Source organism: Phoenix dactylifera, chromosome 4, assembly GCF_051530095.1.
Source record: "Phoenix dactylifera cultivar Ajwa chromosome 4, Ajwa_hap1_PhDact_Kaust_v1.1, whole genome shotgun sequence".
Classification (NCBI taxonomy): Eukaryota; Viridiplantae; Streptophyta; class Magnoliopsida; order Arecales; family Arecaceae; genus Phoenix; species Phoenix dactylifera.
In genome coordinates this window covers 43,295,391-43,309,069 of record NC_143193.1, presented here as the reverse complement: position 1 = coordinate 43,309,069, position 13,679 = coordinate 43,295,391, and the positions used below count along the sequence as shown (strand labels likewise).

Below are 13,679 nucleotides of genomic sequence, written 5' to 3'. Positions count from 1 at the left end.
TCAACTCAAGATCCTTGGAGGAAGAAATAGCATCTTGAGAAGTTCTCAAACGTCTGGGACTCCCTATTTGATGCAGTATATCGGACTTATGGCTACTCCTCTCTCTGATTCTTCTTCAATGTGCATCCTGGCAACATTGACAGTATTCCATCATTGCTAGGTATTTCTCTTTTTTTCTTTGGACCATCTTGTTTCTCCTCTAAAGGATGTTTACCATTCCCTTCATTTTACTAATGCAGAGAGGTTGAGCATTTGCTCAGTTTTTAATTTAAAAAAAATAGAAACAAAAGGGCATAAACTAATAGGCCAAACATGGGGTGGTGCAACAACAGAATAGTTAAATTGAACAACTTGAATGTCTCAAATGAGGTGAATCTTGTGGCAAAAAAATTCAAGTATTATGTATCACTTCCTATGTACCCAATATTGACAACATCTGAGAACAATAAGCGAAATACCATGACCATATAACCACAACATATGGCTACCTCTGTGCCACATACAAATAAGAGCACAACCATATCATTCAGGGAATAAAGAATCCACTTCCCCCACAAGAATGGGACATCTATGGATATTCAAATGAGACAGCCATTATAGGGCCTACAAAGGATACAGCACATATGGATCCAACATACAGTACAGACATGAACATGAGTAATAACACAGCAATATTACATGACCTCAAATGACGGATGGTCAAATAACATTTTCAGCAACATGAGTACATCAAGGGGCAATAAAATCCCTTCTACAAAAATAAATAAAAAAAGAGGAGAGGATGGCAGCACAATAAGATCAAAATACAAGAGCTAAGGATTGTTCAATCGCAAAACACTGAGCTCCCTTCGTAACCAAGAACAGAAACATGGCAAAGGGACAGCAATACCTCGAAAACCCAAAAAATGATGCAGCTGTAACAAAAGCAGACTATATACATTTAAGTCTTCAAATCAAAGATGCACAGTATATGGATCACGCAGCAGACTGCAAAGGACTTCAATAATCAATGATGAATCTGCTGGTCAGGAAACTTCCTCGAAACCAGCAACGTTTGGATGAACAAACGCACTTCGACCTCCAATCATTAATTAACTTGATTCAGAAACTACGCCGATGAAGCTTGACAAGAGCTTGCAACTTGCTATTAATACATTCAAATACCCACTCTTACACCCACCCCCCACATACAAGAAAAAAAAGGACCAAGAACCAACATGACTGCATTACCTTTTACAACACTATTTATCCTAATACAATCCCAAGGATCTTCCAGATTGATACAGAGCATAATACAACATATAGGACAAAGAAAGAAACATCATCTTGACAAGCATTCATAATAAAAGGTTCGAATACACAGATACCCAAAAGGAAGTAGACCCATGTAACGGCTGGATGTTGCATTTTCTTGCAGCCAAAATCTTTTAGAATTTCATATTCAAAAGTTTTTGATATTGAACGTCACGCAAAGTACAAAACAGATAATGCATATCCATTTCAAAAAAAAATCGAATGGCATGGTTTAACAAAAACCAAGTGTTTTTTTTGCTACATCAAGTGTTTCAAATGTTAAAAAATCAATTAGAAGCAATTTTAATACATGAGCAAGTGCAAATCACTTGGAAGGGGGGAGGATATAAAAAAAATAAAAAATAAAAGCTTATCTGCAATTACAAATCATAGGGTATTCTCCCTGTTACACTGTATTATGAGCAAGAACTTGCTTGACAAATGATGTTTGGTTGAGGGTCAAATATACAAAAATATTTTCAGAAATGGACCCTAATCAACATAGAAATAGAAGAGTTGAGTAGTGGAAAAACCACCAAACAAGCCAAATGTCAGCCACATGCTCCCATAGTGGCATCCAGGTGACTCCTACCTGATGTACAATGCAACTGGGATTTGCATATAGAACTCCAGACACAACTAAATACCCAAAATCCCAAAATGATACAACTCCAAACCCAGATTTTTTTCATACTATGCTGGTTACAGAATTTTACATAATTTACAATTTGAGCATGTAGAGAAACTATCTTCCAAGAATACAAATGCAGTCATGGCTGAAATGTCATGAGGTTTTGAATACAACTAGAAGCCACATATCCTAGTGACACAAGCTATGCCTACAGGAATGAATGTTGTCTCCTCAGCCCGTGCTCCAAATAGCAACAATAAAATTAGAAACCATCCACCTTATGTAGCTATTGAATACACCAACATGTATTTAATTTCATCTAGGACTGATTTAATAAGCTCCATTAGCAGTCAAGTATCAAATTTGACCAGTGGTGTCTTCCTTGAACTGATGATAAAAGGAAAAACCATGTCAAAACTTGAAACAGAATTGACCTTGAAAGAAGGGAAAAATAAAAAGCCTATTATATGATTTGATGATGAAACATCTCTGCCATTACACTGAAAAACATTGTCAAAACCTACGCTAAGAAGCAATCAACAACATCTGGATAATAACATTTGATATACATGCCTTCTGGCCATCTATGCAATTCATGGATTATTCTACATGCACCAGACAATTGATGTGGTAAATCCCCTATAAACAGAAAAAAATGGCTTCCAACCTATAAATTCTACATCTTTAGGCAACTAATATAATTTTGAAAAGCCCAAAGGAAAATTCCACTTATAAGAACATTAAATTGTTACTGCAACAGTTAATCCAAGTAAAACCTAACAACTGATAATTTAAATGGCTGACTCTCCAAGGACTGAAAAGAGGATATGGAATTAATTTGGCCCAGGCACAATATTGGTACTTATTATCTTCCAATGGAAGTAACGAATAACTCAGCTGAAACTAATCAAACAATACACCGTGTGTCCTAAGCTAACCACCACTAATAAACATTAATACACCAAGACATAAGTTCATCAACAAACTGCAATTCTGAAGAATTTGGATGCATCCTGGTCATTTAGACAAATACCTACTGAGCATCAAAGTGTACATGTCTCAGAAGCAGGGACCTTTATACTAAAGGTGCTATTGGAAACCCACACCAGAAACTCGGAAGTAAGAATATCAAGGGATCATGCTTCCTAGTCTTAGGGAACATGAGGTTCCCAGCTTTGATTCCTTGCAGTAAACAGGACCTGAGATACAAAACCATAACCTACCAATTTCACCTATACATCTGGTTTCTAAGTCTTTCCAATTCAAAATAAACCAAAAGATTTCTGGGATTTCATCACTTAAGTTTCAAAAAAAAGATCTTATCACAAATCAATTAGGTAGGTCAAATAATTCAATTAGGAAATGGATCCCGATCTTCAAGAAATAAAAGCAGTGAATGAAAATTCAATTCTAATAAGATAGGAATATATATTATGTACAACCATGGAAACAAATTACTTCAAACTATCAATTGAAAATATATAGAATATTGGATATTCGTGGTGCGTGTAAAATCAGAACTGCTAGGAGCCTCAAATAATTGGTCACTTTTGCAATGGGTTATACCTTTTATGAAACTAAAAATCATATTTTTATGTTTTTAAACAATCTAGTTCTTACGATCATCGTTTGCCCATTTTAAAAGAGGATCTTTTTTCAGACTCAAGGAGATGAAAACAGTTATTCTATCATTCCATGCTAACTTCAAGAAGCTGAATTGAAAAAACAAAAATTGTTAAACACTGTAAAATTACATCCTTCCAATTGAAAAGATGAGATCATAAACCTCAATTACTTTGGAAGCACCCCATGTTTCTCCATCTTTTACTAATCATTTTATTACAATTCAAGAAGTTTCTGAGGAGAGGTGATTGAGCGTGTGAAAGCATAGCTAGGTGTGCGTGTCCATACCATATGGCATATACCATGCCAGACCAACATGTGGTAACTGGCAAGGCTGCATGCCAGTGTATGTTGCCAATTTTTGCTAGTCTCTGCCAAGAACTAGCACAGCACAGCACAGCATAACATGCACTATGCCAGTGGCGGGCAAAGACAATACTAGTTCATGGCCCTTAAAACCTTGTACCAAAGTTAAATGAAAGAGGACAATCCCAAGCTAACTTTAATACAACATGCGAGAAAGATTCCAAAAATCCTCCAATTACACCAGAAAAAGCCCTTAGAAGGAACTAGCGATGAATAAGGATTCATAGAACTGGCCTTGAGGGAGCATGGCTTTAGTTATAGTTCTTGTTTTCCTTGAGATATCAGTGCTACAAGAAAAGAGTAGGCAAAGGATAACCAAAAAGAAGAGGCTATGGTTTGATTGGTCTCAAAGCTCCCCCCCCCCCCCCCCCCCTCCTCTCTACACACACACAACATCTCTCATATTTAGGCAATGACATGCACCCCACCTCTCTCAGACATAAATAAAATGGATTTGCCCATGCATATTACTCTTGCTCCAATAGCCAATATAATGTCTACTAAACCACAATACAACATTTTCGAGCCCATAGTAAAAATACAAATATGACGATAATATTCCTTAAGATCAAATATTGAAATTTCAGCTGAAATTAATCAGTATTCACTGAAACTAAGCGATTTTTTTTTTTATTTCGGCCAGTTTTAGCTAGTGTCGATTATGTTTTGCTAGTATTAGCAGTTTCAGCCAAAACCAGCAAAAGTTGCTGAAACTATTCAATGCGAAATTTTACTTCTATCTGGGAACAAATAGAAGGCCTTTTCTCATTTTACAGAATCTTGCGAGGCAACAAAGGGCTGTTGATGTCACCTCAGTGTCACCCACTTGTTTCTTGTTTGAAAGTTAGCTAGTGGAAGATGCGATGGACATTATTCATCCCTCTCCCACCCTAAGGACAAGTTGTTGAACACCTCTATCTCTTTCAACTCTGATCCCTGACAGCAATCTGAAGGAATAAACAAAGCTAGAAATAGTGTGACACAATGTAAGACCAGAGATTAGTTTGACAAGAGCACACACAAGAACATGGTCACATTAGCCTACTTCTGGTGATAGTTATGTTGGCAGTGCAACAATTGCAGGCTCAAGTGAAGGCGATGGTGCTCTAATTCGATCTTGGATTTCATTACTCAACATATCAGGAGACATAAATATTGAGAGCATCAGTCTTACATCTTGAGGCATGAGAGAAGCACATGCGGAACATACATATGCAAGCCACGTGAGACACCACAATGCACCCGATCCTAATGACCATTTGAGCCAAAGCCACGTATATTCCAAGTTGGCCTCTCTAGGAAGTTCAGGAAGTTGCTATAGCGCTCACAAAAGGTGCATACTTGGAACTTTCATGACTTACCAAGTGCAGCCACACAATTGCAGCAAGAGTACATGTTGCCCTATGATGACATGATAACATCCATGTTCAGGTAGTGAGCTCTCTCATGACTATTCTCAACCCCGTGAATATTCTCACCCATGTCATGATAATGATGGCAATAACCATCATTATTTGTGTGATCTACCTCACAGCACTATGTGGTACTAATTTGGTAGACGTAACTAATTTTGTACTCTTGCACATTTTTCAGTTTGTACTGCCTGCCCATGGTACAATTCCTAACTCAAAAGGACTAGAGTGCTAAGCTGCCTTCCCGGCTGCACCACTGTAATGAATGGCTCAAACGAATAGGAGATAAGAGAGCCCTTTCTCCTTCTATTTCCGAAGGCTAAGAAGTTAGTGCTGGAGAAACAGCACTTGAAACATAATTAGGCAATTTCTGATACTCATCCTCAATAGATCGATATATTTATGTGATATAATTAATGCATTTAGCTTCATATAGTTTAGTTTCATCCTGATATACCTGACTTAAATTATCATCCTAGACCAAAATATAACAAAATGATGTGAAATAACTTGCCTTGATTTCTTTTATTAATCTCCTAATATTTTCTATTTTTTCTTGGATTTTGTTCTAGATTTTTTGAGCCAAACTTTGAAACTCCGAGCAAAACAACTAAAACCATGGAAACAACCAAATCCGACATGTTTATCAAGAGGATCAAAACCAAAAGTGAAACCAAGATCGAGTTTTAAAACCCATGTATCTTCCACGAGCAACATAATCAACAAACTAGTGTTGAGACTTGAGAATATATATGAGGATTGGTCAAAAAGCTCACTAATTGATTACATATCTTACATAGAAGTAACTATTTCATCCAACTCTCTTTCAACATGATAATCAACCTCTCCATGCCTAATCCACTCAAAGAATTGGATCATTGACTCAGCAAATAGTTGCCAACAATCATAGAACATCATTGTTAGTTCATACAAATCCTTGAAGCATACACTTTGCAATATGAGCATGACCCTTAGTCACTATGTCAAATCTTGCAATCACACTTTATTTTTCAATTTTCAATGTTGGTAGATTGCCTTCAATGAAGATACAATACCTGACTGTTGATCTCATATTTAAGGGAGTATCTTAATAAAACGTCCTAGGTTAAAACCTCATGCAACTATGTTTACACCTCCACTATGTTTACATCTACAATTACATTATCCAAAGAGAAACATATATGAAAATCAATTTCAACTTGTCCATATTCTCTAAGCATTTCTTAGTCACATTGGCATGTGTCTATATCGCTATTTCCAAACTCTTGCAATAAGATTCCTAACATTCAATGGCCATCTAATTCAACTTTAAATCATTCAAATTTCTAGATAATATTGACACACTACATGAACAAGGAAGAATATTTGTTAAAGTATGCTTCCTGGTACATATTTTTGTCATTGTTGTTGCTGCTAAAACAGACAGATGAAGTATAAAACCAAAACGATGGGAATAGAGGTGAGTTTAAATTAAGGAAAATTATTTTGTTTGTCAGCATGTCTCGCAAAGGCCAAAAGATGCTCCACCAAGGAAGGAATCAAGAATCTAAAATGAAGGCTAAACAAAGAGGAGCTGAAGAACATGACCTTGAGGCATGTTGTAAGAAAAAAGAGATTTGAAAATGCAATTTACCTGATAATCTTCCAACCACTTTTGACTACAAGTTGGAGAGAAAGATATTAAAAACAGGATGACCATTGTCAAACTATTGTATGAAACTGAAGGAAACTATTCAAGATCGATTTGGCAAAAGGACAAGAACACCAAAGACGTGTCACAAATCCGTGACACATGCCTCCTGTCAGAAATGAAAAAATCAAGCATCCAGCCATATGGAAGGACAACAGCCACATGAACGACAAGAAAAAAACCCCTTTTTACATCTAATGAAACAGTCAGACGAACCAATAGTCCAGTATAAATCTCTGGAAACCTGATCCATGGGATAGTTGGTGGGTTCTTAATGAAGATAAGCAGCAAGTATCATCTACCTACAGCACAGCAAGCATTAAATTCATTCGCTTGATAAAGTCATAACTTTATGGAAATTTCGACAATATGGGAAAAAAGATCTCTTTAAGTTTGGTTTCAGCAGCGTCAAGATAGCACTGTTGGTGCACAAAAGACCAGCATATTAAGGTAATGCCCTGATTGATCTTGGGTGAAAAAGGCAAACGTACAAAATTGTGCCGACAATAAGGATGATAGGAGTGGATTTTCTAAACACGGGGTTGCATATTTTTAGTAGAACTTTAAAAACTATGAGGCATGAACAAATGAAAAAGATATGGATATAACACAATACAGATACATAGATATGGCAATCTTTTAAAAAAATAGGATGCAGTACAGCTTGTATACAGTTATAGTTAAATATATCCTTCTTATAGTTTTACACATATGTATAAGAACATCCATAAAGCATAATGGATTAGCACAAAAATTCATAAGATCAAAGTCCATTCTTCATACAATAACTTCAACATCAAAAAACACCATCAATCAGTAAGCACTCAAATCCATCCACTCTTGTACAGAAACATCAACATCATAAACTCTACGTCTAACCACCCATAATTAAGAAAACAACCTTCACCCTGGAAGAAGGAGGAGGAAAAGGAGGAGGAGGAGGAGGAGGAGGAGGAAACCAAGAAGAAAATTCGTTTCCCTCATCCTTTTAAAGAAACCCCTCAAGCAGCCCGTGCATCAAGGAAGTATGTGGAATCTTTTTTTATTTCTAAAAAGGATATTTAAATTAAGCATATCCTAACCATATAACACAGCATGTAACTTGAAATATTCTTGCTTCCTTGTCAAAAAAAAAAAAACTTGATAAAATTGTCTCCTATGCACATAGTACAAAGCATGTTAGGATAAAGAAACAGTAAAATGCAAATTAATTTTTCCATTGATAGTATAAATAATAAAGTACAACTCCAAAAGTCACCAATGCAACATAAATCTCAACTTATTGCTAAAAGAAAAAAAGGTATATATATATATATCAACTTATTTGATTGTTCTGTGGGAACCCATAGAACATTCAAATAAGGTCGGTCCTAACTCAATGATTGGGGGCCTAGGACCAATGATTCGAGCCGTTGGATGTGACCAACTATCTTTAAATTGTTTACTGTCAATAGACCATATGCTTCGGCAATCCTTAGCCTATACATCTAGTGAGCAAAAATATACATTATTTTTATTATTTAAATTGTCCATTATTGATCACTGGATGCACGAATGATATATAGGGTAAGGATCTTCAAATCACACAATTTTCAATAGTAAGCAGTTAGGGATATTAAATCACATCCAATGGCTCAAATCATTAGTACTTGGCCCCCAATCATAAGGTCAGGACCTACCTTATGTGGGTTGTTGTGTGAGCGCCTATATATTAGCTCTACCCATATATATACACACACATATATGTACCTACATATATATATATATATATATATATATATATATATATATACACACACACACACACACACACATATATATATATATATGCATATATACATATGTACACAATTTAAAAACAAAATTTAATCTTACATATACACACAAAAAATTTAAAAACATAATTTAAAAAGAGAATTTAATCTTACATATTTCTAGTCATAGTTGACAATAGACATTCTGCAGCAAGAAATGTCAACAAGGAAAGATCAAGCTGCATTTTACTTGTTTCTTAAAGCAATCCATTACTATCTATATAATCTCATAAGTACCATTTAAGGAAATGGAAAAAATACATAAACAAGATAAATAGTATCAAACCAAAAATATCACTAATTTCCACAGCATACTGATAAACTACAGAAACCAAACAAAACCACTGTGACAATAAAATAAGAAACTATAAATCTACGAGCAATTACTCTGCAAATATTCTCATAGACAAGACCTAATGTTAGACACATCGGGTTTCCCTGGAATATTTGACCCACAGGAAAAAAAAATGCCAGCTAAGCAATTTCTCGGATGTACATATATGCAAACTCTGGGCATGTATTAATACCAATGCAAGGCAAAACAGAAAATTGGTCCTTCAGTGGTCCTCTAAAATTTTAATGACAAGAACAAAGGCTAAGCTGTCCCGGAAACATCTAAGTCATAACATGGCAGTAATCTTCTTCAAGAATACAGCACAACAGGGTATTGGATGCCTAAAAAGGTTTAATCATTATGTTAAACAGGCAATAAAAAGAACACATCGAAAGTTAAAAAGATGAAATGCTTTCCAGTTATTCCAACAATTAATTGTAGAATGAACACAAACATAAGTTAAATCAGTAATAGCAGAAAACCATAACAAAATAAACCAAACAATCTATGCAGACATGCACATGAAAACATATTATAGAACAATGTCAGCACAGATACATATCTGTACGGATGCATGTGTCAGTACAGATACATATTCAAGGATTCAGGTAATAAACAATCAGTTTTGTCTGATGTAAATCTTTCGCCGATTCGCAATTAAAAAAATATCTAACAGTATAAAAACAGTTGATTGTCAGAAACCATCATGAATAACTACCAAGTTGAACTTAAAATAGTTTTAACTTCATGCTACAGCATGAGTGTACAAAGTGGACCTGACGGTTCACCTGAGTATGGAAGAAAATAAGTAAAGAAAGGTAATCGTATCATCACACATTCACGACACCATTAGTAAAAGGATATTATAAACACCAAGTCATGTGTTTTATATAGTAATTATTCAAGATAAAAGAACTCTGGCAAAGTCGTAGCCAGTTACGGCCAACCTCTGGAAGGTTCAAAAGGCTAAGAAATACTATTAATTGTCTTACGCACATGGATGTTAATTGTTGCAGCGAAGAATGTTCTGATATAAGCAAACATAAAAGTAGACAGTCTTCCTTCTATACCACTATCATTAACTTACTTTTTCATCCCAGGGGCTAGCCTGCATGCGGTACCAACCATTAGCAGCGAGAGTAGTGGCAAGCAGCAGTCAGCACCCAAGATTGACCCCAGGAATATGAAACCAGTTGCCGTCATCAGTTCTTTGAAAACATCCTTCAATCCGAAGGTAGGCGACGTCTTTTTCCATAGTCCGCATCCCTAGAGTGAGACCTGTAATATTCTTCTTGCACCGTCCGTGACTTGTTTCGAGACCTGGAAGAAGAATGCCCTCCATCCCAGTCACCTTCGTTATCCCAATCTCTATCCCTCTGCCTATGGTCCATATACCTGTCTTTCTCCTCCCTGTATCGTTCCTTATCAGACCTGTCCCGCTCTTTTTCCCTCTCATCACGATACCTCCTCTCAGAGCTCCCTGACCAGTCCCGCTCTGAACCTCTTTCCTTCTCTCGAGATGCATTTGATCTCTCAACTCTCTCATTGTTCACCTCCCCATAGCCATAGTCAGCAGCAACATCATCACCACCATAACTTGATTCCCTTGTCCTTCTTCCATGATCCTCCCCTGTCCACCCACCTATGCCCATATCAGTCCACATCCCTGCAGAATGCCCTTCCATCCCATTGCCACCCATCATTCCCATTGCATTTCCAGACATCCCACGGCCAAAGAAAGCTGGGTTAACATGAGGTGCCACTCCGGGAAGGCCAACACTGCTCACTGCTTGGAAAGGAGGCATCATCCCAGGAAAAGCAGGACCAGAAAAGCCTCCATAAGGGCCGCCTCCACCCATGTATGTCGGGTCAAATGCTGCACCCATCATTCCCTGCGGGTGCATCATCCCTCCTGCAGGCCCATATGGGCCACCAGTGGCCCCAGTCCCAAATCCACCACCAGGCCCCCCCATTCCTTTTGCACCCATAGCTCCCCTTCCCCTCATGGGCCCAGCATTGCCTTGACCCCTGTTGGGCGGTCCCTGTCCACCTCGACCACCCCATCCACCACCTCTACCCATCCCACTATTCATCTGCCTCCTTCCCTGTTGCTGAGGTTGTGCTTGAGATTGTCTGCTCGTATAAGTTGCACCCATCTGCTTCAAAATCTGAGGAGAAGCATATTCCACCACACAAGTTCGCCCATTAAAAGCATGACCATACATTCCTTCCTTACAGGCAGCTGCAGCTGTAGCATCATAGAACTCAACCTGACAGTAACCCTTCGACTTCCCACTAGCTCTCTCTTCAAAGAACTTGATCTCCTTCACCCTCCCATACTGCGACATCACACTCTCAAGCTGAGCATCAGTTGTCCACCAGTGCAGGTCCCCCACAACGAGCATGGCTGGGCCATCATTACCCACCAATCCCATTCCTGACCTTGAATTATCATTCATCACCACATGGTATGCGGCAGTTGTTACTGCCTGATTCACAGGCACCGGCTGGGGGTTCCTGACACCACTTCTCGCCGAATCTGATGGCAGTGACAAAGGCCCACCAGCATACTTGGGATCCATACCAGGTTTTGGTGGCGAAGGTGCTGCAGAATTTCCATGAAACCCAGCATTCCCTACATAACTCTCTTGGACAGTCTCTGGAGCCTTACTTCCTTGATGAGAAAACCCTTCAGGAAAATCACCACTCCCCTCTTCCAATCCCTTTCTAGCGAGCAACCCACCAGACTTCTGCTCAGTTTCCAGGGGCCCATAAGCAGGCTTCAGCTCCTTCCCTTCCTCCCCAAGTCCTGCGATGCTCACACTGGCCTGGCCTCCCATCTGGGGAGTGGCTGAACCAGGGCCATCTGTCTTCTGGTTAAGTAATCCACCATTGCCGAGAGAAACAGGTGGCTCGCGCCTTTGCTGCATGGTCTGCATGAAATCCTCACCAATGTTGACATCATTATAGAGATCATCATACTCATCATCCTCCCCCATCATCTCCTCCTCTGCAATTGCCGGGATCGCTCCTCCACTCCCCTGGTACTGCAATTTCTGGCTTCCCCCATACTCCTCATCCCCATAATCCAACTGCTCTTCCATCATAGGATCCATAAACACTATACCGTCCAGAAAAAATCAACTGGTAAACGAAATCTCCGAAACCCTACCTGATAATACCCAATAATTTTTTCCTTTTAATCGAGAGTTCAACGGAATTAACAGTATATCCACTATTTCAGATATAATAAATCCATCTAGCTAACAACATCTCATATGTACAGCATAACCAAAACAATAATTGGCCAAAAAGCAAAAGAAAACAGCTAAATAAGTTTAAAAATAATACCACAAACATTAAAGGAAAGAAATCGAGTAACATAAGCGAAAACAATAGCATTCAGACTAATAAAACAACAAAATCGACACAATAAAATTGCAGGAGAAAAAGGCCAAGAAGGTAGTCGATTGATTTGAGATTTCTAAAGTTAGAACAATGATGGGTGGGGCATTATGGGAATCATATACCTATTGAAGTTCTTGATGAAAAATTGCCTCTCTCTCTCTCTCTCTCTCTCGTCTCTATCTTTCTTCTTCTTTTTTTCCCTATTTTTCGTCTTCTTGCCTTCTTGTTTTTCTTTTCTCGAGAGATGGCCGGATCCGTCCGGCGGCGGCCGACGCACAGATTTGGGGTTTAGCGGATGCCGCTGTCTCGCCTTCTTTTCTCTTTGTTCTCTTTTGACTTGGAAGGGGAATGGAGAGAAGAGAGGTTGGAAGGTCCGATGGCTCCACCCCACCCGTTTTTATATCCTCTAGGGTTATGAATCAACCGGTTTTGTTGGACCGGTCCGAGTCCAAGATCCAACCAAATCAAACCAAACCTGAACCCGCTTCATCAGTTCCACTCATGAGTCAATACTTATTTATTTATTTATTATTAGAAAGGGTTCATGGGCAAAAATATTCTTAATTCTCCAAATTCTAACAAAGAGATTTTATTTGCAACTTAAACTTGTGACTACATACCATTAGCATGTTTTGGGACATATGAACTTTGGATTCACATGAATGACATGTTTATTTCTCAAAGGGATTTTTAAGCTTTCATGCTATTGTTGCCCGAAAAAGTAGAAAGCACCTACAATCTTTTTTGGACAACTTTGCCGGAATTATCTTACTTAAAATTGTCCAATACTGTTCTATCCTATATAAACAACTTTAGTTAATGATTTGCTTTTGCAGCGCAAAGCTAATAAACAAGAAAATGATTAAAAAGCACAGATTCCATATGCATTTTTGGATGGAAAAGTGTCTACACACGATGTTGCTTGAAGATAACAAGCAAATAGATAAATAAGCATGCAGATAAATAAAATAAAAATAAAAATATAAGTGCAGCCCCTGATATGAAGGCAATCTATGATGCTATCTTTTTAGGTGATCAAACCTCTCAAGTCATAATATAAACTCATAATACTTTTGCATACACAAGCAGATGTTGATAAAAACTTTGG

The 13,679-nt window shown here is 37.9% G+C and overlaps 1 protein-coding gene across 2 annotated transcripts; it reads right to left on the bottom strand.

Moving 5' to 3' along the window:
• Positions 1–1,516: 1,516 nt before the first annotated feature.
• On the bottom strand, positions 1,517–12,938 carry LOC103718191 (RNA-binding (RRM/RBD/RNP motifs) family protein). 2 transcript variants are annotated; one of them, XR_005514917.3, is made up of 3 exons: positions 12,694–12,938; positions 10,251–12,335; positions 1,517–2,311 (listed from the first exon to the last, which is right to left on the bottom strand). XR_005514917.3 is itself a non-coding variant. In XM_039133798.3 (2 exons), the coding sequence occupies exon 2, from the start codon at positions 12,277–12,279 to the stop codon at positions 10,387–10,389; it is 1,893 nt and encodes a 630-aa protein (XP_038989726.2). In that variant the 5' UTR covers positions 12,280–12,335; positions 12,694–12,937; the 3' UTR covers positions 10,001–10,386. The 2 variants fall into 2 exon arrangements, 1 of the variants encoding a protein (XP_038989726.2); XM_039133798.3 differs by lacking the exon at positions 1,517–2,311 and having other exon boundaries at positions 10,001–12,335; positions 12,694–12,937.
• Between the last annotated feature and the right edge of the window lie 741 nt (positions 12,939–13,679).